At 35.5% G+C, this 23,041-nt stretch overlaps 2 protein-coding genes across 2 annotated transcripts in view; one reads left to right on the top strand and one right to left on the bottom strand.

Annotated features, from left to right (window-relative positions):
• Window positions 1-7,521, bottom strand: part of LOC127840528 (UV-stimulated scaffold protein A-like) — a 43,230-nt gene extending 35,709 nt beyond the window's left edge. The window contains exons 1-5 of the mRNA XM_052368943.1: window positions 7,472-7,521; window positions 5,579-5,728; window positions 4,967-5,142; window positions 4,119-4,273; window positions 2,265-2,385 (exon numbers count right to left, since the gene is read on the bottom strand). Of these exons, the coding sequence (XP_052224903.1) occupies window positions 2,265-2,385; window positions 4,119-4,273; window positions 4,967-5,142; window positions 5,579-5,700 (574 nt within the window). The 5' untranslated portion in view covers window positions 5,701-5,728; window positions 7,472-7,521. The remainder of the gene's footprint in view (window positions 1-2,264; window positions 2,386-4,118; window positions 4,274-4,966; window positions 5,143-5,578; window positions 5,729-7,471) is intronic.
• Window positions 7,522-7,722: 201 nt separating this feature from the next.
• LOC127840821 (BLOC-1-related complex subunit 7-like) lies at window positions 7,723-21,404 on the top strand. Its single transcript, XM_052369238.1, has 5 exons — window positions 7,723-7,878; window positions 10,201-10,263; window positions 12,473-12,516; window positions 16,914-16,934; window positions 18,893-21,404. Exons 1-5 carry the CDS (start codon window positions 7,759-7,761, stop codon window positions 18,942-18,944), a joined length of 300 nt encoding a protein of 99 aa, XP_052225198.1. The 5' UTR covers window positions 7,723-7,758; the 3' UTR covers window positions 18,945-21,404.
• The last annotated feature ends 1,637 nt before the right edge of the window (window positions 21,405-23,041 follow it).

Raw genomic sequence — 23,041 nt, forward strand, 5'->3', positions numbered from 1 at the left:
TACATTATATTGTTTGTACTGGTACGCAACCACATTCACAAATTAAATAGATGACATCAGTAACAGAAAATGGCTTATCTCAGGAAATAGCTTACCGGTACAACAGTTTAAGTTTAATCACATTTTACTTATACTTATAGATAACAAAACATTTGCATTAAATCACTCATTCAAGGAAAAAACAAAGAGCTTCTTTTTATTGCTTGTCTGACGTTAGAGTCACTATGATGGGCTCTAGACAAGTTTTAACTTGTAATACATTGCAGACTGAAACAAACTGTCTTATCTTATCCCTTTAACCACTTAAATACGTATTTTCATGCATTTGTAGTCCCTTAGAAAGTAATAATAATTTAAGACCTTTCTTACTTGATTCAAGTATTTAAGGCTTCATCTCCAAACCTTAGATACTGATGAGCAGCAAACTTGCAGGCTGTTATGGTTTTTATGCTGTTTGCACATAGCCATTTTTACTTTGCTTCTAAGTGGGAAAGGGTTAATAAATAGAATGCTTCAACTAAAACTATACTTAAAAAGCTCAGTAAAACTTCTGATGCACCAGCAGGGCAGAAATCTTACTACAGAATTATGTCCTTTATTTATGGCCACTTGCTACAATTTGAAAATGCTGCTTTCAACACTTACGCCGTGCTGTTGGCCAAATTGAAATCTATCGTCAATCAATAATGGGAAATTCATCAAAAAGAAATTGTTAATACAGGATGATTTACTTGCATTTGTAACAGGGTAACCAACTGTGCTTTGATTTTCCCTATAAGTCTATAGTGGTTATTTTCCTTGGATTTCCTGTCAGGTAGGTAGTGGTGACAAATTTGTTTGAGTCACCATCAACCGTAACAAGAATTACAAAACTTAGCTTGTTAATCTGGTTTTAACAACCTTATAATTGCTTCTGCCTAAATTACATGATGATGATATGAATGTAAAATTATATGATAATATGTCTCCTGAGCTATTTTATGTAATATTATGAAATGTAATTTATAGTTGTTTTGGTTTTATTTCATCAGGCCTCAGAAAGTTACTCTTCTGGTTTTTTGGTCAGTACACAAGTATCAAGTAGCTCAACAGTAATTAAATTGAATTGACTTCTCTTTTGAAACTGGTTGAAACTTTAATGTGTCATTAACAAATCTGGGCCATGTGCGAGTTTTTGAGCTCATAGATTACAGTTTAAACGCCAAATGCTTTGCACTGACCTACCAAGAGGCTGGCCATAGTATTGTGGACTTGTGTATGTTTTTGTGTACATGTGTGTCTTGTCTACTACATTTACTCTGTGATTTTGTTTGTTTTTTGTGTACATGTGTGTCTTGTCTTCTACATTTACTCTGTGATTTTGTATGTTTTTGTGTACATGTGTGTCTTGTCTACTATATTTACTTTGTGATTTTGTTTGTTTTTTGTGTACATGTGTGTTTTGTCTACTACATTTACTCGGTGATTTTGTATGTTTTTTGTGTACATGTGTGTCTTGTCTACTATATTTTCTTTGTAATTTTGTATGTTTTTGTGTACATGTGTGTCTTGTCTACTACATTTTCTCTGTGATTTTGTATGTTTTTTGTGTACATGTGTGTCTTGTCTACTACATTTACCTTGTGCCTCATTGTTTGGCCATTGGTTTCTTGTCATTAATAAAGTACAGGATGGTATAATAAGTTTTCTCTCCTGCTCATGCAATGGTGTATCTTCTGTACTATATTTGTTTGCGCCTCCTTTCCTTTCACCTTTCCATTAATCAAGGACCATACGCTATCATAAGTTTTCTCCCCTGCTGATGCAGGTAAACCTTCACTTTGTGTTCATTTATAAACCATGGAACCCCCATGACAATTCTTTTGGAAGTTCTGAAACATCAACAGCTTGGCAATCCTGTGATCAACGTTTGGGATAAATATGCTCTTTGGAAACTGGATTTAACCCTTTGCATGCTGGGAAATTTGTCGTCTGCTAAGATGTCGTCTGCTGAATTTCTAAAATTAGCATTTTCTTCGATTTTTTTCAAAGAATACTATCAGAATAGCAAACAGTTTGGATCCTGATGAGACGCCATGTTCTGTGGCGTCTCATCAGGATCCAAACTGTTTGCAAAGGCCTTCAAAATCCGGTTCCAGCGCTTAAAGGGTTAAACACTCTTGGCCTTACCTGGATTTTGTTATGAAAAAAACTCCAATAAAGCAGACTCCCAAAATTGTGTTAATGCAAGCCCAATGCTACATGTAACAAATCCCACCACATACCCAGCCACTGTTTGGCAGCATTCTGGAGTTTTTCACATCTTATGGCCTCCATTTTCCTGTCTGTATCAGCCTGTAGTTCGCGTTCTTGCTGTACAGTGGCTGATATACCATCAAAATCAACCTGCAGGACAAACGCTTTGTTTGATTAAAAAAAAAATCATTCTTTAGCAACTTTTATCCATCTCAAAATGCTTTTTTTTAAATTCTGTATGACAGCCTTGATAAGGAATGTCCTCACAAAATCAAAACGCTCACAAATTTGACATTTTGAGGAGTAAAATGAATACTGCATGTTTCAAGTTTTTAGCAACCAACAAGTTTGCAATTTATTTAGTTTTTATTTAAAGTGTAAATCAGTGCACACTAATTAAAAGATGTATTAAATTATTTTAGATGAACTAGTTCTTAACATTAATAATCCATTACCAATAAATATTAAATATGATACTAGTAATGTAACAGAATCACTTAAAAAAATACTGTTAGGCGCATCAATAACAGTAATTAATGATAAATCGCTTATATATGCAATAAACACATACTGATACCAATACTTGTACAGATTGGTGGTATTTTGCATTTTATTTATTTTTTATACACTTTTATATTGTTTCTGTTTATTTATTATTGTTTTTATCTACACAAATATTGAAATGACATCAAATTCTTTGCAAACCTATTTCTAAATAAATTTTAGTTTATCATTTGTGCTAATAAATCACTGTTGCAGTATTCAGTGTTTCTCAATTTCAAACAGATACTCAACATTAATTCATACACATCAAGCACAGCATGGTAATGACCAAGTTTTGCTCCTAAATTTTATCACAGGTATGTATTAGAAAAACCTTATATCAATCGATGATAAGCATCCTGGGCAATATTGAGCTTTTCTCAAATTTAATCATGTTATTGACTTGTTAAAGATTACCATCTAATTTGATCTAGTAGCAGCACATTAAAACAATAGCTTTGAATAATGACACTTAATCATTAAAATCCAAACTGCAGTAAAACAGCTCATTTTTAATCCTGTTTAAGTATCTGCATTTGAATCTTAACTCTTTCAGTGCTGGAATCAAATTTTGAAGGTCTTTGCAAACAGTTTGAATCCAGATGAGACGCCACAGAACATGGCGTCTCATCAGGATCCAAACTGTTTGCAATTCTGATAGTATTCTTTGGAAAAAAAAATGAAGAAAATGCTTATTTTAGAAATTCAGCAGACAACATTTTAGCAGACGACAATTTCCCAGCATGCAAAGGGTTAAATTTATGCACCCATGGCATGTCCCAAAAAATTCATATACACCTATGCTTTATCAGGTGAGCTGCACAAACTTAGCTCCTTATACAACATTTATATCGTATAATACATATAAAACATAAACATTGCTGTAGGAATGTTTATAAATACACAGTATCTTTAGAAAACTACACAATAAAAGGGATTAAGCTACAGCGGAATATAATTGGGGCCAAATTTCCATTTAATGCCCCATCAGTTTAAAATTTGTGCCCAAACCCCTTTTTGTTTTTATACCCAACCTTTTAATTCCCTTTTTCATTATTAATATACCTTTTTAAATACCAACACACAGTGACAGAACATAATAAACATACAATTATCTTAAAAAAACAATATATAAATGTACCACATGGAATATAAGCTGATTGGATGAGTGAATATAAGTTTATTAAGAGCAAACAGCATAACAATGTCACTTAAAATGAACACACTTTGCTTTCCAACCAATTCTTACAATGGATGTCAACCTTTGACCCCACGCCCACCTGTTGCATTTTTCAGTGCAGCAAAATTTTTCAAATAACTAAAGCAAACAAAAAATGAACCTTTTTGCATGTTTTCATAAAATCATATCCAAGGGCAAGCTTCTTGTATGCCGGCCCATACTTCTCGAACCATAGGTAGAAGTTCCTGAGAACATTTTCTTTCATCACCTTGGCAACCTGTTTTGGTGGAGGAAGAGGCAGAGATTTGTCTAGCCCTGAAATCAATATATGAAAGGATCATCACTGAATTAATTTGCATTAAACCAAACTAAAAACATTTTCTTTTTAATAAATGACACTATCCTTCCATGCTGCATGTGATATACAATTTGTGAGGTGAAAAAGTAACATAACCTTGGCAATTTTTCACATATGATGACATAGGAAATGCGAAATTTCTTATAAACAGGAACACTGCATGCAGGAAGTTTGAATGGTGTCTGTTACACGTTCTCAATATGGTGAACAATTATGGAACATTATTTTAAAGTTGCATAATGAACGATGAAGTATGGAGTGTGGAATTGTTTTATGGTCAATTCAAATTTGACATTTGACCTCTGGCATCATGAAAGACAAAGTTACAGTTTAATGGGAAAATTTCAAAATTGACCTTTAAGTGTGTGCTTTAACTTTGATGTTTTGGGACTGGTGTTACAGACGAAAAATTATTTTCCCAATGGTGTCCTTTGTTGAAATTTATTTTAAAATCTGGTCATTCAACTTTCTTAGAGATATTAGTTTTATAAACATTGTCATCAGATTTCATTATGCTCATATATAAACTTTTTTATATAAATGCCTGACAAAATTGTGCTGGGAACTGAATGCCTGCCTGTGTGATGAAAGTGTTCTCATATATCCTATTTTTTTAAAGGGTGTATAAAAAGGTCTATATTAACAAGTACCTGTGGATAATTCGAAGTAAGTGTGAATATTTTCCAGCAACAACTCTCTGAAGACGTGGGAACGGCTAAACAGCTCATCAATCATCTGACAGACGGACAGACGAACCTCAGAATGCTTTATATGCAGTTGCTTCATCATGATGTCGAATGCATATTTCACATAGCCATCAGAATTCCTGAAATGAATAAATGTGCTTATCTTGCATATATAACAGGCAAGTAATATAACATTTTGCATGTTTTTGTTACATGTAGCTGCATGCACATGCCAAAAGTCTTTAACTGACAAATTTGTATGACATTACTTAGTTGAAAAGTAGTTGCCAATATGAAATGACATCCATCATAAATGCATGTAACAACACAACTGACGATTTATGGAAATGTTTTTTTAAAAAATCATCAAGAAATTTCATTAAGTTGTTCAATAAAAGATGGTATGAAATTATTTATGGAATGAAAGATTATGATATTGATATCTGACACAAGCAAAAAACGCTTGGAGTGATCAATAATTAGCTCATGATTTTTGTAAACATAAGGTCTAGGCAGTATAAAGGTTTCATATTGAACAGACACAGCAACACAAAACTAATTGACTTCTTTGGCTACCTGCAAAGTTTCTTGAACTTTTTCATGACCTCTTGATTAAGTGCTGGCTTTCCAGATGTTGTCAGGATCTGCACAAGTCCAGAAATCTGTTTGCAGAGAGTTTCATCTAGCTCCTCTGCCATGATAATGCCGTCCTTACTAACTTTTTACCTACAAAAATTATGGTATTACAAGTTGATATATTTAGTCAATAACAAAATATAGCTCAGTGCACACATTTTAAATAATGTGCAGTACAGTTATTTATTGAAATAGTTTGTGTTCAAAATAAATGTGAATGCTGAAAGTCCTGTCTGTAAACACAATGAAAAGTATATTATGGTAATATTCAGTGTTTTTTTATGGCAATTTCGGGGCCGATATTCGGCCCCATTCCCCTCAAAAAAGAGTATATATTTTTCCCCTATTTTGTAAAAAAAATCCCCTCCAGAAGTAAAAAAAAAAAAAAAAATTTTTTTTTTTTTTTTTTTTAGAAAGAACTGTTTCATAATCATGACAAATGTATCTCAAATTTATTTCATAAATAACTAACAAAGTATATAACTATATTTTATATGATTTTTAATTATTATATAGTGTTATATTAAATTAGATTAGTTTTTTCCAAATCAGTGGACTTTTTACATGAATTGCATTTTTCTCCCAAAATGGCCAGGAAAAGGCCTGATGTATCTATATTGTGTCAATATTTGTTGATAAAAACATTCCAATTTGGTCCATTTTATTGATAAAAATTGCTCAAATTTGCCATTTAATAAAAAAACAAACTAAATTCAACTCAAAATGGCTAAGAAAACTGAGACTGTGCATGAAGGCTGAACTGTCTGAAACTAATGTTGAAAAAATCATTGATATATATTTCAGAAAAAGGACAGAGACATTCTGCTGTGAATATAATATCCATACAATCATGTGTATTCATATAATAAATATCATAACATATAAAATAGTGAATTTTTAATTTTCCCCTTTTCCTAAAAAACGACGCATTTTTTCCCCTTTGGACGGGCCCCGCCGCCATTCCCCTATAAGTGAAAAAAAACACTGATATTATGGTAATACTAGCATTCACATTTCATAGCAAAATAAAAGACCTCCACAGATTATTTTCTCAGAGGTAACTTTTTGCATATTTAGCATTATGAAATAAGTTGGCTACAATTGGGTATAGTATCTTTACAGCAATTTTTTTTTTAATTATATCTTCTGTTAGGTTACCACTTAGTATTATTTTGGTTTCTTATTTCTTATTTGTACATACATTTTCTTTATTACATATGAGAGCATATATTTGAAACATGATTATTTTACCTACAAACCAACATAAATGTTTATAATTCAACATCAATTTTTCCAATGGTTTAAATCCACATTTGCAACAAGATTTTATATCGGATTAAAAATGCTCTGAATATACAATATTCAGAAGTTAAATTCGATTTGTTTTGAGCATTTAATTTTCACTCATTTTAAGTATCAGACATCATGATTGATGTGGTCCAAATTTGAGTGGGGACTTTTGCAATTCAAAAAGATGGAATGAACTCTCTGGGTGATGTACTCGTGTACTCATGGAAGCTCAAAGCAATCAAGTAGAACTAGAGTGACACCAATTTCAGACATAATACTGTAAACCACGTGTTCAACTACTATGTTAATGTTGTGCGATTGTTTGGAAACATTTATCACTAAACAACCCTAAGCACAATCAGCTCGCGTCAGGAAGGTGAATGTAGTATCCGAAGTAAAATTATCCGATATGTACGCCAACTTCATTACTTGTGATGTGCACGTACGTTCCTACATTGTCACGACTTTTATCGTGTTTGAGATAAGCAATAATTCGGATTGTATGAAATTTAAGTAAAACATATTGATATTTTATTTGTGTACCTCTTTTAAGCAATATTTCACAAGCGATTGATAAATCTTTTATTTACACGGTGAAGACACAAATAGTTTTAGTTGTTGGAGTCGGTATGTGCCCGATAAATATTCGATTATTTACTTTTTCGATGTTACAGTTACTGTAATGTTGCTTCTTTTTCAAAGCACACAATCATACATACGTTGATTAAACGTTAGTTAATTTAAAATGTGTTTTATCAGAAAATATTAAATAGCCTTTTAGCTTATATTAACTGGTTTAACCAGATTGGTTACAGCTAACCAAAACGACCATGTATTCTTCTAGTTGGAATCAAGAGACTAAACTAAAATTAAATGACAAGGTTTCTGCCAGTGTAAACGATATGGGCTCACTTTTAAGGCATGTTGTAAGATCTTCCAAATCGCCAGAGGTAAGTTACCGAACAACTTTGAGACATGAATCGTATACATGAAATGTTTGTATCTTGAAATTTTTATTGTAGGTTACACACAATCAAATTCAAGTGAAATATATATATTTTGTTACGTTTTTCGGTCGAATAATAAGACGAAAACAGCTCTAAAAAGTTTTCCTTTTTAATGAAATTGGTTTTAATGTGATAATAGGTGCTACCTAATTTATGGGGAAAAGCTTAGATATTTTATTTCCATGTTTTGTAATATATATATGGAAATTATTGTGTACAAAACATCACAAGACTTTCAATAAAAAAGCTATAAACACTTGATGGTAGAAGAAAAGACAATCCTAAAAACATGCATTAACAAACATGTCCGACTGCCAAACCTATCAGCTTACGGTCTGTGCTTATGGCAAATTCAGAAGCTGATCAGAACTAAACATGAAGGGTAAACAAGAAATCTTATTTTAAGAGGTGTATATCAATATGGGAAATCATCCATGTAAATTATTTTATCACTAGTCATAAGCCATATCATGTATTTAAGTTTCTTGTAAATTGAAGATTTTGCCAAATGTTAAGTAGGTCATTACGCCAGTGTCTATTTCAAGACCCTGCAATTGCGCGAAAAAAGCTGTCTTTCCAAAGATCGCACATATTTTCAGCATTTAAGCAAGAACATTTGCGCCCTCGGTATCCAGGAGTATCTTTAAAGATCAAAGTGATGTTGCTGAATATTTAGAGAGCAGATTTACAATCATCTGTCAGTAACATGTATCTATTTACCCAACTAAAGCAGTGTTTTTTTCACTGTTTTGGAAATGGGTCAGGGTCCCTTTGGATTGGGAAAAATTGCAGTGTTTTGACCAAAATTTGGTTATAAGTGTTGTTGCTGTTTTGCAAAAAAATGCTTCAAAAATGCGAATTAAAGTGTTTTAAATATTGAATTAAATAAAGTGTAACTTGCAGGGAATAATCTACATGTGCGTCCCGCGTCTATGACTCACAAATATCGAAATAGACGCATCGTTTTGAAATATGTGCGTTCACTCGGACGCATTGCTGAACTGTATCCGTTAACGCATACGCGAATCACGATAAGTACGAACCATCTTGTGTACGAGTCAAAAGTGTAGCAAATAACGCTGAGTTTAACGGAATGAGGCTTGAAGACTCCAACAAGTCTTTTGATTGGCTCTAGTCGAGCCGCTGCTGTATAATACGAACCAATTAGAATCAACCTTTTAAATAGAATGTGTTATGATATTTTCTAGAGTCCCCGGATGAAAACCTGCTTTAACTTTGTGTAACTTAGTCATAAATAATACAGAAAAAAATAAAATGCCTCTGAAATAAGGTGTTGAAGCTAAATCCAAAACAAACAAATCTAAACTTTAATAATGGTAGGTCAACGGCTCGCAATTCGGACGTAAACAATAATATTATCAAGCTCGCAATTCGGATGTTAACAATAATATTATCATCGATTTGAATCAAATTGAAATGTTGTAACAAGTTACATTCATGTAACAGATAATGTTATAGCCTATGTGAAGGCAAACAAGATAGTGATAACCCTAAATTAGTTTTTTTGGTTTCAACAAGTTTTTGAGATTATTAAAAGTTTAATGCAAGTATAGTTATTAAGCTAGTTTGATTTAGACATATTTTCTTCTACTTGGTATCTTTCGATATTTGGGAATTGGGACCCATTCTTTTTCAAGGTGGACTCATTAGTTTTGGCCTGGGACTCATTGGTCTAAAATCTGGGAGTTCAGGGACCCATAGATAGTAAACTTTAGATTATTCCCTGACTTGTTAAGCTGGATGGGAGATTAAATAAATGTTGATCTAAAAAAAAAAAAAAATTTACCAGAATGTTGCCCTGTTGCGCTTATCTAGGGACACTCTGATAATGGGGTTTTACAACCAGATTAATATAATGATAAAGCCTTGGTGATATTCTAGGTATACGGGTTTTAGCCAATGGTTTCACTCAACAGCTTAAAGTGAAACATATATATATAAAAGTATTTTATATTATACGACTTAGTATTTCACAAGAAGGTGATACATTTGTATTATTCGTTGAAAAAATTTGACATTAAAATCATTATACAGCACATTCATGTACGATCGTCAATTCAGTACTTTGTATACTGTCTCTAAATTTTCAAACACCTGCATTTTTTGTCTCTTCATTCTTTAAAATATATCTTGTATCTAAATTCTAAATTTTTGGACATGAAAAGCATTAATTGTTTTTAAGTGTAAGAAAATTAAGAGTAATTACGGTTGTCATGTTTTAGATATGTGTCTGAATTGTTTTAGATGCTGGGCCAAGCAGCCAGGAATTTTTGTTCTCAAGAACACTACATACAGAACTCCTCTGAGGTTAGTTACATTGTGTGTCAATTTGTCAAACAGCATGCTCATAGTGCAAGTTACATTTTAAAAAGACGATTTAAAAAAAAGAGCATTTAGATTGTTAGATTTGTGTAGCTATATGATCGCAAGTTCTCAAGGTGAGCTATTGTAATCATCCAAAGTCTGGCATGAGGCATCCTGTGAACTGGCGTGTGTGAATGTGATGTGCATCTAGTCTGGCATGAGGCATCCTGTGAACTGGCGTGTGTGAATGTGATGTGCATCTAGTCTGGCATGAGGCATCGTGTGAACTGGCGTGTGTGAATGTGATGTGCATCTAGTCTGGCATCAGGCATTGTGTGAACTGGCGTGTGTGAATGTGATGTGCATCTAGTCTGGCATCAGGCATTGTGTGAACTGGCGTGTGTGAATGTGATGTGCATCTAAATTTTTAGCTTGTTACAATTCTAGAGGCCAGCTTTTTAATCCAATCTTAGTGAAGCTGTGTTTGAATGTTTATTTGAACCAAATCTAGGACGTTGATTCAAATCTGGTGTATTGCATACGCAAAAACAAGGTCACCAGGTCAAATATTAGAAAAAGCTTTTCTCTCTGATCAAACTTGATCAGAATGTACACAAGATAGAATTTGTTTTTTGTGCCCCCAGAAGCTAGGTCATCAGGCCAATTTTTTTTTAAATCTTACCACTGTCACGTAGCAACATTTTTTGTCTTCACCTTGATAAATCAAAGCGCTGAAGGTACTGAATTTGTTCGCTGTTGTATAATCTTAGACGCAACTCAGTTTTCAAAATTATGTTATAGCTTTTTATATCGCAAGTTTGAAATGATCACAACCCATTCAAATTTATAAAGAGTGTGTCTTAAAACACAGGTCGAGATGTTTTTTGCTTTTTTTTCAAATCATTGATACAGCTAATCAGTGTGCACAGGCTAATCTTATTTGACATGCATTAAAGGGATCTTTTCACGCTTTGGTAAATTGACAAAATTGAAAAAAGTTGTTTCAGATTCGCAAATTTTTGTTTTAGTTATGATATTTGTGAGGAAACAGTAATACTGAACATTTACCATGGTTTAATATAGCCATTATATGCATCTTTTGACGATTTTAAAACCTAAAAATTATAAAGCGTTGCAACGCGAAACGATTGAATAATTTGGAGAGTTCTGTTTTTGTCGTTAAATTTTGTGAAACTACGAAGATTGCTTATATAAGGTATAAAATACGTCAAGTATGTGTACTCGGCGGAATAGCTCAGTAGGCTAAGGCGTTTTTACTTCAGGACTCTGGCAGGACTCCAGGGGTCACTGGTTCGAAACCTGGACCGGGCAATGTTCTTTTCCTTTTTTAAATTTTATTCTTGATTTTTTACTGGAGCTGTTACGATCCAATGCTTACATTTATCGATATAAAGCATTTAATGAATAAGTTAAAAAATGCCAAAATCTGTGAAAAGGCCCCTTTAAGCCCCGTTTTCCCTGAAAGCAGCCTATATGTACAGATTTCAAAGATAAACACTAGACTGGCCAACGTTGTCTTACTACTAGTTGTTAAATACACTCTATGTACTGTACCAGTGAGAACAGGTAGATGCGGTGATTAAAGCAGACGCTTTTAGCATTATTGCCTGCTAAAGTTTACTGGAGTTATCCACACAGGCAGTCACGGGTTACGGTTCCTGCCGTAGCTAAACCCATACTGATCCATACTGATTTGCACAATTGCGTCTGCATTATTTGTGAGCTTGGCTCACACAAAAAAACTTGGTCAGAATATTAATTGTGACAATATCTAGGCTAATTGTGAATTTGGGTCAGGTGCATAAAAAAGCTAAAGCTAAATGTGTTAGAATGTTTATCTTTATAATGCAGTCCTTTTAAAGGCCATGTTTGGCTTTTTGTCAAGTAGGGTTAACATTTCCAGTTCAAGTCTTTAACATTTTGTGTATTTGATCTTGGGAGAGTACTTTGTTCAAATCTATTTATTTTAACTGGATTACGTACCGGTATTGGCTTATTGAAACTCTCGAGTTCGTTTCCTGGGGCTACAACCAGTACTTGGTGGTTTTGGGGAGATGGAAGGAATGCTCCCAGTGGGGTTCGAACCCGTGACCTCCGAGGCGGACACCATATCCACTACTCCACGGCGACCTCGTTCATGGCCCTCTTTTTATAATGAGAATGATGTTTTGTTGTTGTTATTATTTTGCAGACTCTTATGAAGATGGGTTTGATAAAAGCACAGTTTGAGTTCCAGTAAGTATCTTTAAAGGTATAATATTCATGCTTTAAATTTTTAAACCTTTAGTTTTAGTTTAAATAAACCAAAAAAAAGTGCACGTACAGCTTGAAAAATGTTTTTATTATTTTAAAAAATTTGCATGTTTTTCTTTTTCATACAAAATGGCAATTTTTTCAAATGTTGCTAAATTGGACATGTATTGGCTGTTATGTTAGAACTTAAAATTATATTCTGATTGCTTAAGAAGCTTCTTTCAAAAGAGCATATAGGGATTTCAGTAGATGGTAAACATGTGAAGGGTCAAAGTATTGAGCTGCTTGATAGCTGTTTTGTTTCTAAATGGATGTGTAATTTGGTGTGAAGGTATTTGGTTTTTCTGACAAAGTTACATTAAAAAGTAAGTTTTTAGTTTTATAATGGGGACAGTTTATAAATACCAATAAGTGCTTCAAAATGATTGTGACCTAGCTTCTGGAAGTACAGAACCTGAATTCTATCTTGTGAATGTACATTCTGATCAAGTTTTGTAGAAGAATGAAGCTTTTTCTAAGGTTTGACCTCATGACTTATAAACATTATAGTAGAAAAAAATGTAAAACACAATATGCTTGCATCAAAAGGCATGATTCTGATCCAATTAAAATCCCTGACTTTAATCCTGCGCTAAAAGTTGAGGGATATAGAATTGGGCTTCCCTGTCAGTCTGTCAGTCCGTCCATCTGTCTGTCACATAACATTTTGGGCTATATCTCAGGAACTATAATATAAGATATCAACATGAAACTTCATAGGTTTATAGATATCAATTAGAAGTGCCCAGCACAAGAACGATAACCCTACACTTTCTTTAACACGAGTTATTGCACTTTGTTTTTTATATGATGCATTTTTTCAGGGTTATATCTCAGATACTATGCAAAATGAAACTTCATGGATGTATTTGATTGAATACAGTCTAACCAATCTGTGCTTGGTTGAAGACTGCTCCTCTACCAACATAATCAGCATGGATGCCGCCGTCTTAGAATGTTTCGGCCCTTTTAATTCCATGAACATTCTGATAGCGGTGGGCCCACAGTGATGACCAGTCACTGCGTGTTGGTTGATTGCCTCCAGCTCTTCTTAATATTAATGAGGAGAAGTGTCATGTGTAATAACCATTAACGTTCACTTTCTTAAAGAAGAGTTACATCCCTTTGATGTATTTATATGATGGAATTTTTCAGGACTATATCTCAAGATATGATACAACATGTCAACATGAAACTTCATGGGTGTGTAGAAATCAATGGGAAGAAGTACCATGCACAAGAACCATAACCCTGCACTTTTTTAACTAAGTGCTATTGCCCTTTGTTGTTTTTGTATGATGTAAGGCTATATCTCACAAATATCTACAAGATTTGAACATCAAACTTCATGGGTGTGCAGATTTCAATGAGGAGAATTGCATTTCACAAGAACAATTACCCTACACTTAATTATTACCTATGCATTATTACCCTACTCTTAATGATTATACTGTAAATCAAGGGATTTGCACCAAATATCAAATAAAAAAATTTGCTTGTTTGTAGTATGTTTTATTTAAGAAAATTATAATGGCAGTCAAGTTTTTATTTACTTGCTTTGGCAAGTATACGATATATAAACTGAATTATTAATTATTATGAATGACTTATATGTGTATGCGCTCAATAAATTTCAAGGATTTATGTGTTTATAAAACACATGTAAAGAGAAGGATTTATGACTGTATATTATTTTATGTTAATAGTATTTAAGGGATGCTGTATTATTCATAACAAATGAATATCAAGTCCAAATAAATCCCAGTGAATTTTAAGCTTCCATTTGTTGCATGTTTAATATACACCCCTTTAACTCCTGCAATAGAGGGGGTATGCTAGTGCTGGATTGCAATAGAGGGGGTATGCTAGTGCTGGATTGCAATAGAGGGGGTATGCTAGTGCTGGATTGCAATAGAGGGGGTATGCTAGTGCTGGATTGCAATAGAGGGGGTATGCTAGTGCTGGATTGCAATAGAGGGGGTATGCTAGTGCTGGATTCTAGAGGGGGTATGCTAGTGCTGGATTGCAATAGAAGGGATATGCTAGTGCTGGATTGCAATAGAGGGGGTATGCTAGTGCTGGATTGCAATAGAGGGGGTATGCTAGTGCTGGATTGCAATAGAGGGGGTATGCTAGTGCTGGATTGCAAAAGAGGGGGTATTCTTGTGCTGGATTGCAATAGAGGGGGTATGCTAGTGCTGGATTGCAATAGAGGGGGTATGCTAGTGCTGGATTGCAATAGAGGGGGTATGCTAGTGCTGGATTGCAATAGAGGGGGTATGCTAGTGCTGGATTCTAGAGGGGGTATGCTAGTGCTGGATTGCAATAGAGGGGGTATGCTAGTGCTGGATTCTAGAGGGGGTATGCTAGTGCTGGATTGCAATAGAGGGGGTATGCTAGTGCTGGATTGCAATAGAGGGGGTATGCTAGTGCTGGATTCTAGAGGGGGTATGCTAGTGCTGGATTGCAATAGAGGGGGTATGCTAGTGCTGGATTGCAATAGAGGGGGTATGCTGGTGCTGGATTGCAATAGAGGGGGTATGCTAGTGCTGGATTGCAATAGAGGGGGTATGCTAGTGCTGGATTGCAATAGAGGGGGTATGCTAGTGCTGGATTGCAATAGAGGGGGTATGCTAGTGCTGGATTCTAGAGGGGGTATGCTAGTGCTGGATTGCAATAGAGGGGGTATGCTAGTGCTGGATTGCAATAGAGGGGGTATGCTGGTGCTGGATTGCAATAGAGGGGGTATGCTAGTGCTGGATTGCAATAGAGGGGGTATGCTAATGCTGGCTTCTAGAGGGGGTATGCTAGTGCTGGATTGCAATAGAGGGGGTATGCTAGTGCTGGATTCTAGAGGGGGTATGCTAGTGCTGGATTGCAATAGAGGGGGTATGCTAGTGCTGGATTGCAATAGAGGGGGTATGCTAGTGCTGGATTCTAGAGGGGGTATGCTAGTGCTGGATTGCAATAGAGGGGGTATGCTAGTGCTGGATTGCAATAGAGGGGGTATGCTAGTGCTGGATTGCAATAGAGGGGGTATGCTAGTGCTGGATTCTAGAGGGGGTATGCTAGTGCTGGATTGCAATAGAGGGGGTATGCTAGTGCTGGATTGCAATAGAGGGGGTATGCTAGTGCTGGATTGCAATAGAGGGGGTATGCTAGTGCTGGATTGCAATAGAGGGGGTATGCTAGTGCTGGATTCACCTTGGATGTCTGTTTGTGCAGACACAAACATGTCGAACAATGTACTTCCTCATAGTTTACATACAAACTTACATGCATAGTCTCTTATGCAATAAAGTTGTGCATATATAATTTTAATTGTCCAAAGTAATAAAATGCTGAAGTCATGCTTTCTGACATGAATATTCCAACTTGGTACATAAGTGGTCATCGTTTTGGACTAAATCCATTGTAAAGAACTTATTGCTTAACATTTTGTATTAAAGATTCAAATGTTAGTTCAGTTTTGTGCCGAGGTCAAAATCAGTCTGACTGAATACAATTTCAATTTATGATCTGTGTACATCGTGAACATTCTCCTACTGAGAATTAGTATTTTGATGTTATTCCATTTCATACAGGTTTTGTCTAGCACCAAGATTGTTTAGGAAGGTCACCAGTTCAAACAAAATAATGTCAAGGCCTGGTTATACATATTTGTCCATTGATATATACTCATCATGTGTAGTTAATTAGTAAGGATCAATCAGATTATTTGATAAATGTTTTATAAATAATGACAGTTCTCCAGCTCAGATTTGAAAAGGGCAGAGGGGGCTATTTTGTAAAAAGGGCACTTTCAATGCGCAGAATTTTGTCAAAAGGGCACTTTCGAGCGCGTGGTTGTATCAGTAATGCTCCATGTTGAATATTTATTTTTATGTTATTAATAATGGTTAGAACATATTATTTCCATTATTATTAAACCATGCAAATAAAATGTCTACAATGAGGAATACATTAATTAAAATGTAATAAGAGATTTATAAATTATAATATGTCTTTATAAAAAAAAAAAAAAAAAAAAATCTAAATAAAGGGCAGGGCGGGGCTTTGGTTGGGCAGAGCGGAGCATCAGGAGGGCAGGGAGGGGCGCCCTTCAATTTAGGCCTAGCTGGAACACTGAATGAAACTCCACAAAACATTATCTGAGGAGTAATTTTTATCAACACCTGCAAGTGATAAATTGTCTTTTATTATTTTAGGATTGTAGCAAATTGCAAAAACAATAAATGACAATACAAACAAAATAAAAAATGATTATATATGGGGTATATGCATACATGCCAGAATTTTACCGTATATGTCTTGATGAAACCTTTTCTTGTTCTTTTCAGACAATCGGCAATTGAAAGAAGGTAAGTTCACCATTGTGGTGCAAAAAATACAACTTAGTACCTAAATATTTTGCAAATAATATACAGTATAACATCTTTAAATCATGCATCATTAATTAATATTGATTTTATGTTTTCCAATGGTTTATAGAGATATATAAACAGTAAATTAAAACTGTTTCAAACCGTGAAAAATAACAGTGAAAATTATTGATAATTTTCATTGTTTGACCTGAACTATTTTTAGATATCTTTCATTTCCCATTGTGACCCCCTCCCTCAATGTATCCAAGGGCGATTACTCTGCATTGAATGTTTATAAATACATAGTGATAAGTTTCCATTGAACATATATGCAATAACATTTTGATGGACCCAACAGGGAATTGTAGTGTATGGAATGGCAAAAAATACAAAAATAATCATTTGTAAGCATAAAAGAAAAAGAAAAAATATGTTGGATTTAGTAGAATATCGATTTTATTTACTCGTGTTCATAGAAAAAATATATTTTACTTCTGGCTGCGTCACTCGTAAAAATATCATTTTCTATGATCACTCGTGAATTAAAATCGTTATTCAACCCAATCCAACATATATCTTCTATACCTTTGTTAACTCAAACAATTCTTATAGTCGTAGCAAAATCAAATTCGTAAATTGTTCTAGTGATAGCTTTTGCTAGGGGAAATCATTTGCACCATAACATAGCTGCCAACAGACTGAGGGTTTGTGTTTTCAACACATGTCATTTAGAAGGCTGATATTAGCTTAAATAGCAAAATTTCTATCCTCTGCAATATTATTTTATGTATTATCTTAAAATTTGGTTTACAAATTTAAACAGAAAACAGCTATATTGAATGTTTATTATTTTAAGAACAAGGTATAACAATTGCAGAACATTCAAAGTTTTTATGCCCCCAACGGGAGGCATATAGTTTTTGCACTGTCCGTCTGTCGGTCAGTCTGTCTGTCTGTCACACTTTTTGTGTCCGCTCTCAAATTCAAGTAGTTCTCATCTGATCTTCACCAAACTTGGTCAGAAGTTGTATCTAGATGATGTCTAGGCCAAGTTCGAAGATGGGTCAGGCCAGGTCAAAAACTAGTTCATGGGGTCACGTAGTGCGTTTTAAACATTCAGCATGGTGTCTGCTCTCTAATTTAACTAGTTTTCATCCAATCTTCACCAAACTTGACAAAAAGTTGTATCTAGATGATGTCTAGTCCATGTTCCAACATGGGCCATTCCGGGTCAAAAACTAGGCCAGAGGGTCACTTAGTGCGGTTTAAACATTCAGCATGGTGTCCGCTCTCTTATTCAAGTAGTTGTCATCAGATCTTGACCAAACTTGGTCAGAAGTTTTATTTAGATGATCTCTAGGCCATGTTCGAACATGGACCATGCCGGGCCAAAAACTAGGTCACAGGGTCACTTAGTGCATTTTACATTTTGAGCATGGTATCCGCTCTCTAATTCTAGCAGTTTTTATCCGATCTTCACCAAACTTTGTCAGAAGTTGAATTTAGATGATTTCTAGGCCAAGTTAGAACATGGGCCATGCCGGGCAAAAAACTAGGTCACAGGGTCACTAACACGGTTATGCTTTTATGTAGTGACAAAGTTGGAGTTGGGGGTATTTATGTTGTGTAGACACATTTCTTGTTTAGTCATGTCTTTTAACTACTTACATTATCTTGTTCATTTAGTAATAACTTCTATTACTCATCTCGTTGATACCTCAACAATTTTGTCATCCTTTTGTGACCTCAAGTTAAAAAAGTTGTACATGTACTGTGGTTGAACATGTTAACTCATAAATTATTATTGTAAACATATGCATTTGCTTCGATTCAATTAAGTACCTGTTTGCTATATTTTTATGATGCTATGTTAATCAAAATTTGTAATACAAGTAGTGTTTTGAGTCATTAACAGTTAATCATGGAATAGAATTTTAATTTCGTTCAAATAACAGTGTGTCAAGTCTAGAAGAAATTCAAGATCAACTCAAGACAATCCAAAGGTGATGGAAACAATGGATGCTATGACTGCGATTTGTCATCTGCCTCGCCATTTATGACGGATGGAGTCTATTTATTCCAAATTACATGTGCAATAAACTTTCTCAAACAGTCACATTGGCAAATGTCCACAAATGCAGTATGAAATTTACACAATATAATTTGTTTGCTTTTACCACATTTTAATTAGCATGCTTAGTTTACTTAAGGCTTCTTTACAGGCCTAATTCATTTATTGCAACTAATCATTTTGTGTTTCAAAATAATTGAGACTGGTGAATGAGTTATTACCAACTTATTAGCCAACTACCAAAGTTTGTTAATGCCCCCCCCCCCCCCCCCCCTTTAAAGAAGAGGGTGTATATTGTTTTGCTGGATGTCAGTCGGTCTGCTGTCTGTCGGTAGACCAGTTTGTTTCCAATCAATAACTCATCAACAAATTGACAAATTGGCTTGATACTTCACATGTGCATTGGCCTTGGACAGTAGATGACCCCTACAGAAATTTGGGTCATTATGTCAAAGGTCAAGGTCACTGTCACACTCAGTGTGAAAATTGTTTCCAATAAACTCATTGATTGGCTTTATACTTCACATGTGCATAGGCCTTGGACAGTAGATGACCCCTATTGAAATTGGGGTCACTAGTTCAAAGCACTGTTTTGGGGGCATATGTCTCTGACCGCAGAACTCTTGTTTAATTTTAGGACGGTGTGAAGACCGATTTTTGTTAAGCTTATTTACGGCGGAAAAAATTATGCACAATTTCCTTGCTGTAAAGGTATATATTTATGAGTTTTAAATTCCTCTCCGTATGTACCAGTTAGCTTAATTTTCTATAAAATGGACTTAATTTGTGGAAAATGTGACTAAGATAGAAGCATTTTCGTATACTTGTATGTTCCAAGTTTTTTTTCAGCTTACTAAGTTTGAGGGTAACACCAGTAAGCATGTTAAGAACATCATTTTATGAATGTTTTATAAAAACAGATAATATGCACATATGATGAGGCTTATCAACAAACATGTAATGCCCCTTTTGTCTTAAAATGTTTCCATCTGAAGGACCATGTCACCTTTTCCCCAATTGTAATGTCAAGTTCAGTCTACAAGAAAATATATATTTTTGGTCGATTCTATGTATTTGTTTTTTGCAAAATTAAATGTTGGCAGAAGAGATGTTATAGTTACAAAAACGGTAAGTCCTAATAATGTAACTTAAAACAAAAATGAGCAATAAATAAGTTAAATAACACACCTATAATCTTTGGTTATTGCTGAAAATAGCACAAACACAAGTCAAAAATAGATTTTGCTATGATGAAAACTGTAGTTTTTTAAATACTCAACATGTGACATTTTCCCCTTTTTCATGTTTTGTCATTTCCCTCTTTATATTATATCCTATTTGTAACTTATGTTTCAGTTTATTTCAGCCATCTGAAACATGTGTTTTTGGTTACACTCTGCATAGCACTGCATATGGCTTTAAGTTGTGCTTGGAAGGCTGATACTATTCCATATTTGTTAAAATATCTAGAAATTCTGAATGTGTGTTATAAATTCTTTCAAAATTAACAAAAGAACAAGGCTACACTTTCTCAAATTCAGATGATTCTTAATAGGTACAAAAACATTCAAGAACATGTTTCATTGTGCGTGGTTAGTTTTGAAGTGTCAGTTGATGCCATTATTGCTAATTTAAAAAGTTTGACATATTTTTTTGTAAAAGAAATGGCTGGCAAAGCACTTTCACTTCAAAAACGAATAACAACATACAATTTCATTTATGTATCTCATTTTTTGCTGACTATTTGGCACCATTGGCATTACTTTCAAAATCCTTTCACAATCAAGATCTTAACTTTTCAGAAATTCACCCACTTCTTACAGCCACCATTGACTTTTTTTCTACAGAATTAAGAATGGCAAATCTGGTGATAATATTGGTCATGAGGGATCAAAACTGGATAAAAAACCTTTTTCAAAATTCTGCAGGGCCAGTGTTTTGAGTGAAAATAAGTCAGTAAACAACATTACAACTGAGGCAATTTTGCCATAAGAAACTAAGACACATAAACAGGCCATTCTGAATAAGCATGTAAATTGCTGGAAGCTCATGTGGCCACAGCTGACTGCGAGAAGTATTTAGCAAGCAAAACCTTATAAAAAGAGCTCTCATAAATTCCATACAAATTGAAAACCTGGACAATTAAATGATTTTTTCCTATTGACAGCCCAGCAATGAAACAGTTTGCTTTCTAAATTTGGGCTGGCATGGAGTCATTTCAAATGGTGAAATTCTGTTAAACATGTACATGTATGTTGTTCAGGATACTTACAGAACGTTGAATATGTTAGTCCTTGTATATTATGTTACTGTTTATGTGCTGCATGCATTCTGTTATGAACATAAATTTGATGTTTGTATTGTTTCGATCATCTGTCATGTTGCTTGAACATGTACTTGAGTTATATATATTTATATCTTTTTTTTGTTAAAAAATGTGATTCGTTCATGTACAATTATAGAATATGTGTATGATGTATGTATATCTAAATATGTTTTTTGATTGCAAAATGAGATTCGGTTATGCACAATAAAATGATGATTATAGTAATTAATATATTAAAGTGTTGTATTGTTACATAGTTATGTGTTCTCTTACAGCCCTACACTTAAAAAAGGTCATAAATGCATGGCTTAACCTTTGACTACAGTTTCTTAAATTTGTCTATGAAAAAATCAATTTGGCTTAAATATTCGCTACTACAATTATTAAGCCACGTGGAACCCTTGTTAATTATTGATTAACATGTGTAAGAGAACACTATGTGAAAGGCTAAATTATTCCTCTTTTAGGCATTAGAGTTTAAACCTATTTATTTTAGCTAGACTGCATTGACTTTGGTTTATTGAAACACTCTCGAGTCCGTTTCCTGGGACTAGAACCAGTCGATGGAACGCTCCCAGTGGGGATCGAACCCGTGACCTCCCGGTCGCTAGGCGTACACCATATTTACTACGCTACGGCAATCTAAAGGCTAAAGGTTATTTATGTAGTAGTCGCATAAGTTTCCATTCGGTCGAACGGACGTCCATTTTTCTTTTTTTTTTGGGAGGGGGGGGGGGGGTTCAGAGGATGGAGTGGGCACACAAATGGGGGGGGGGGGGTCAGAGGATGGAGTGGGCACACAAATGGGGGGGGGTTCAGAGGATGGAGTGGGCACACAAATGGGGGGGGGTTCAGAGGATGGAGTGGGCACACAAATAGGGGGGGGGGGGGAGTTCAGAGGATGGAGTGGGCACACAAATGGGGGGGGTTCAGAGGATGGAGTGGGCACACAAATGGGGGGGGGGGTCAGAGGATGGAGTGGGCACACAAATGGGGGGGGGGGTTCAGAGGATGGAGTGGGCATACAAATGGGGGGGGGGAAGTTCAGAGGATGGAGTGGGCACACACATGGGGAGGGGTTCAGAGGATGGAGTGGGCACACAAATGGGGCGGGGGGGGGGGTCAGAGGATGGAGTGGGCATACAAATGGGAGGGGGGTTCAGAGGATGGAGTGGGCACACACATGGGGGGGGGTTCAGAGGATGGAGTGGGCACACAAATGGAGGGGGGGGGTTCAGAGGATGGAGTGGGCACACAAATGGGGTGGTTCAGAGGATGGAGTGGGCACACAAATGGGGGGGGTTCAGAGGATGGAGTGGGCACACAAATGGGGGGGGGGTTCAGAGGATGAAGTGGGCACACAAATGGGGGGGGGTTCAGAGGATGGAGTGAGCACACAAATGGGGGGGGGGGGTTCAGTGGATGGAGTGGGCACAAATGGGGGGGGGGTTCAGAGGATGGAGTGGGCACACAAATGGGGGGGGGGGGTCAGAGGATGGAGTGGGCACACAAATGGGGGGGGGGTTCAGAGGATCGAGTGGGCACACAAATGGGGGGGGGGGTCAGAGGATCGAGTGGCCACACAAATGGGGGGGGGTTCAGAGGATGGAGTGGGCACACAAATGGGAGGGGGGGGGGGGTTCAGAGGATGGAGTGGGCACACAAATGGGGGGGGGCTCAGAGGATGGAGTGGGCACACAAATGTGG

The sequence above is a fragment of the Dreissena polymorpha genome, chromosome 8 (assembly GCF_020536995.1).
Source record: "Dreissena polymorpha isolate Duluth1 chromosome 8, UMN_Dpol_1.0, whole genome shotgun sequence".
Taxonomy (NCBI): domain Eukaryota; kingdom Metazoa; phylum Mollusca; class Bivalvia; order Myida; family Dreissenidae; genus Dreissena; species Dreissena polymorpha.

Bases quoted from the DNA above. Each gene is read 5' to 3' on its own strand.
- LOC127840821 (XM_052369238.1), top strand. From the start codon at position 7,759: ATGTATTCTTCTAGTTGGAATCAAGAGACTAAACTAAAATTAAATGAC. The intron at 7,879-10,200 runs GTAAGTTACCGA...GAATTGTTTTAG, and splicing joins GATCTTCCAAATCGCCAGAG to ATGCTGGGCCAAGCAGCCAG. The intron at 10,264-12,472 runs GTTAGTTACATT...ATTATTTTGCAG, and splicing joins ACATACAGAACTCCTCTGAG to ACTCTTATGAAGATGGGTTT.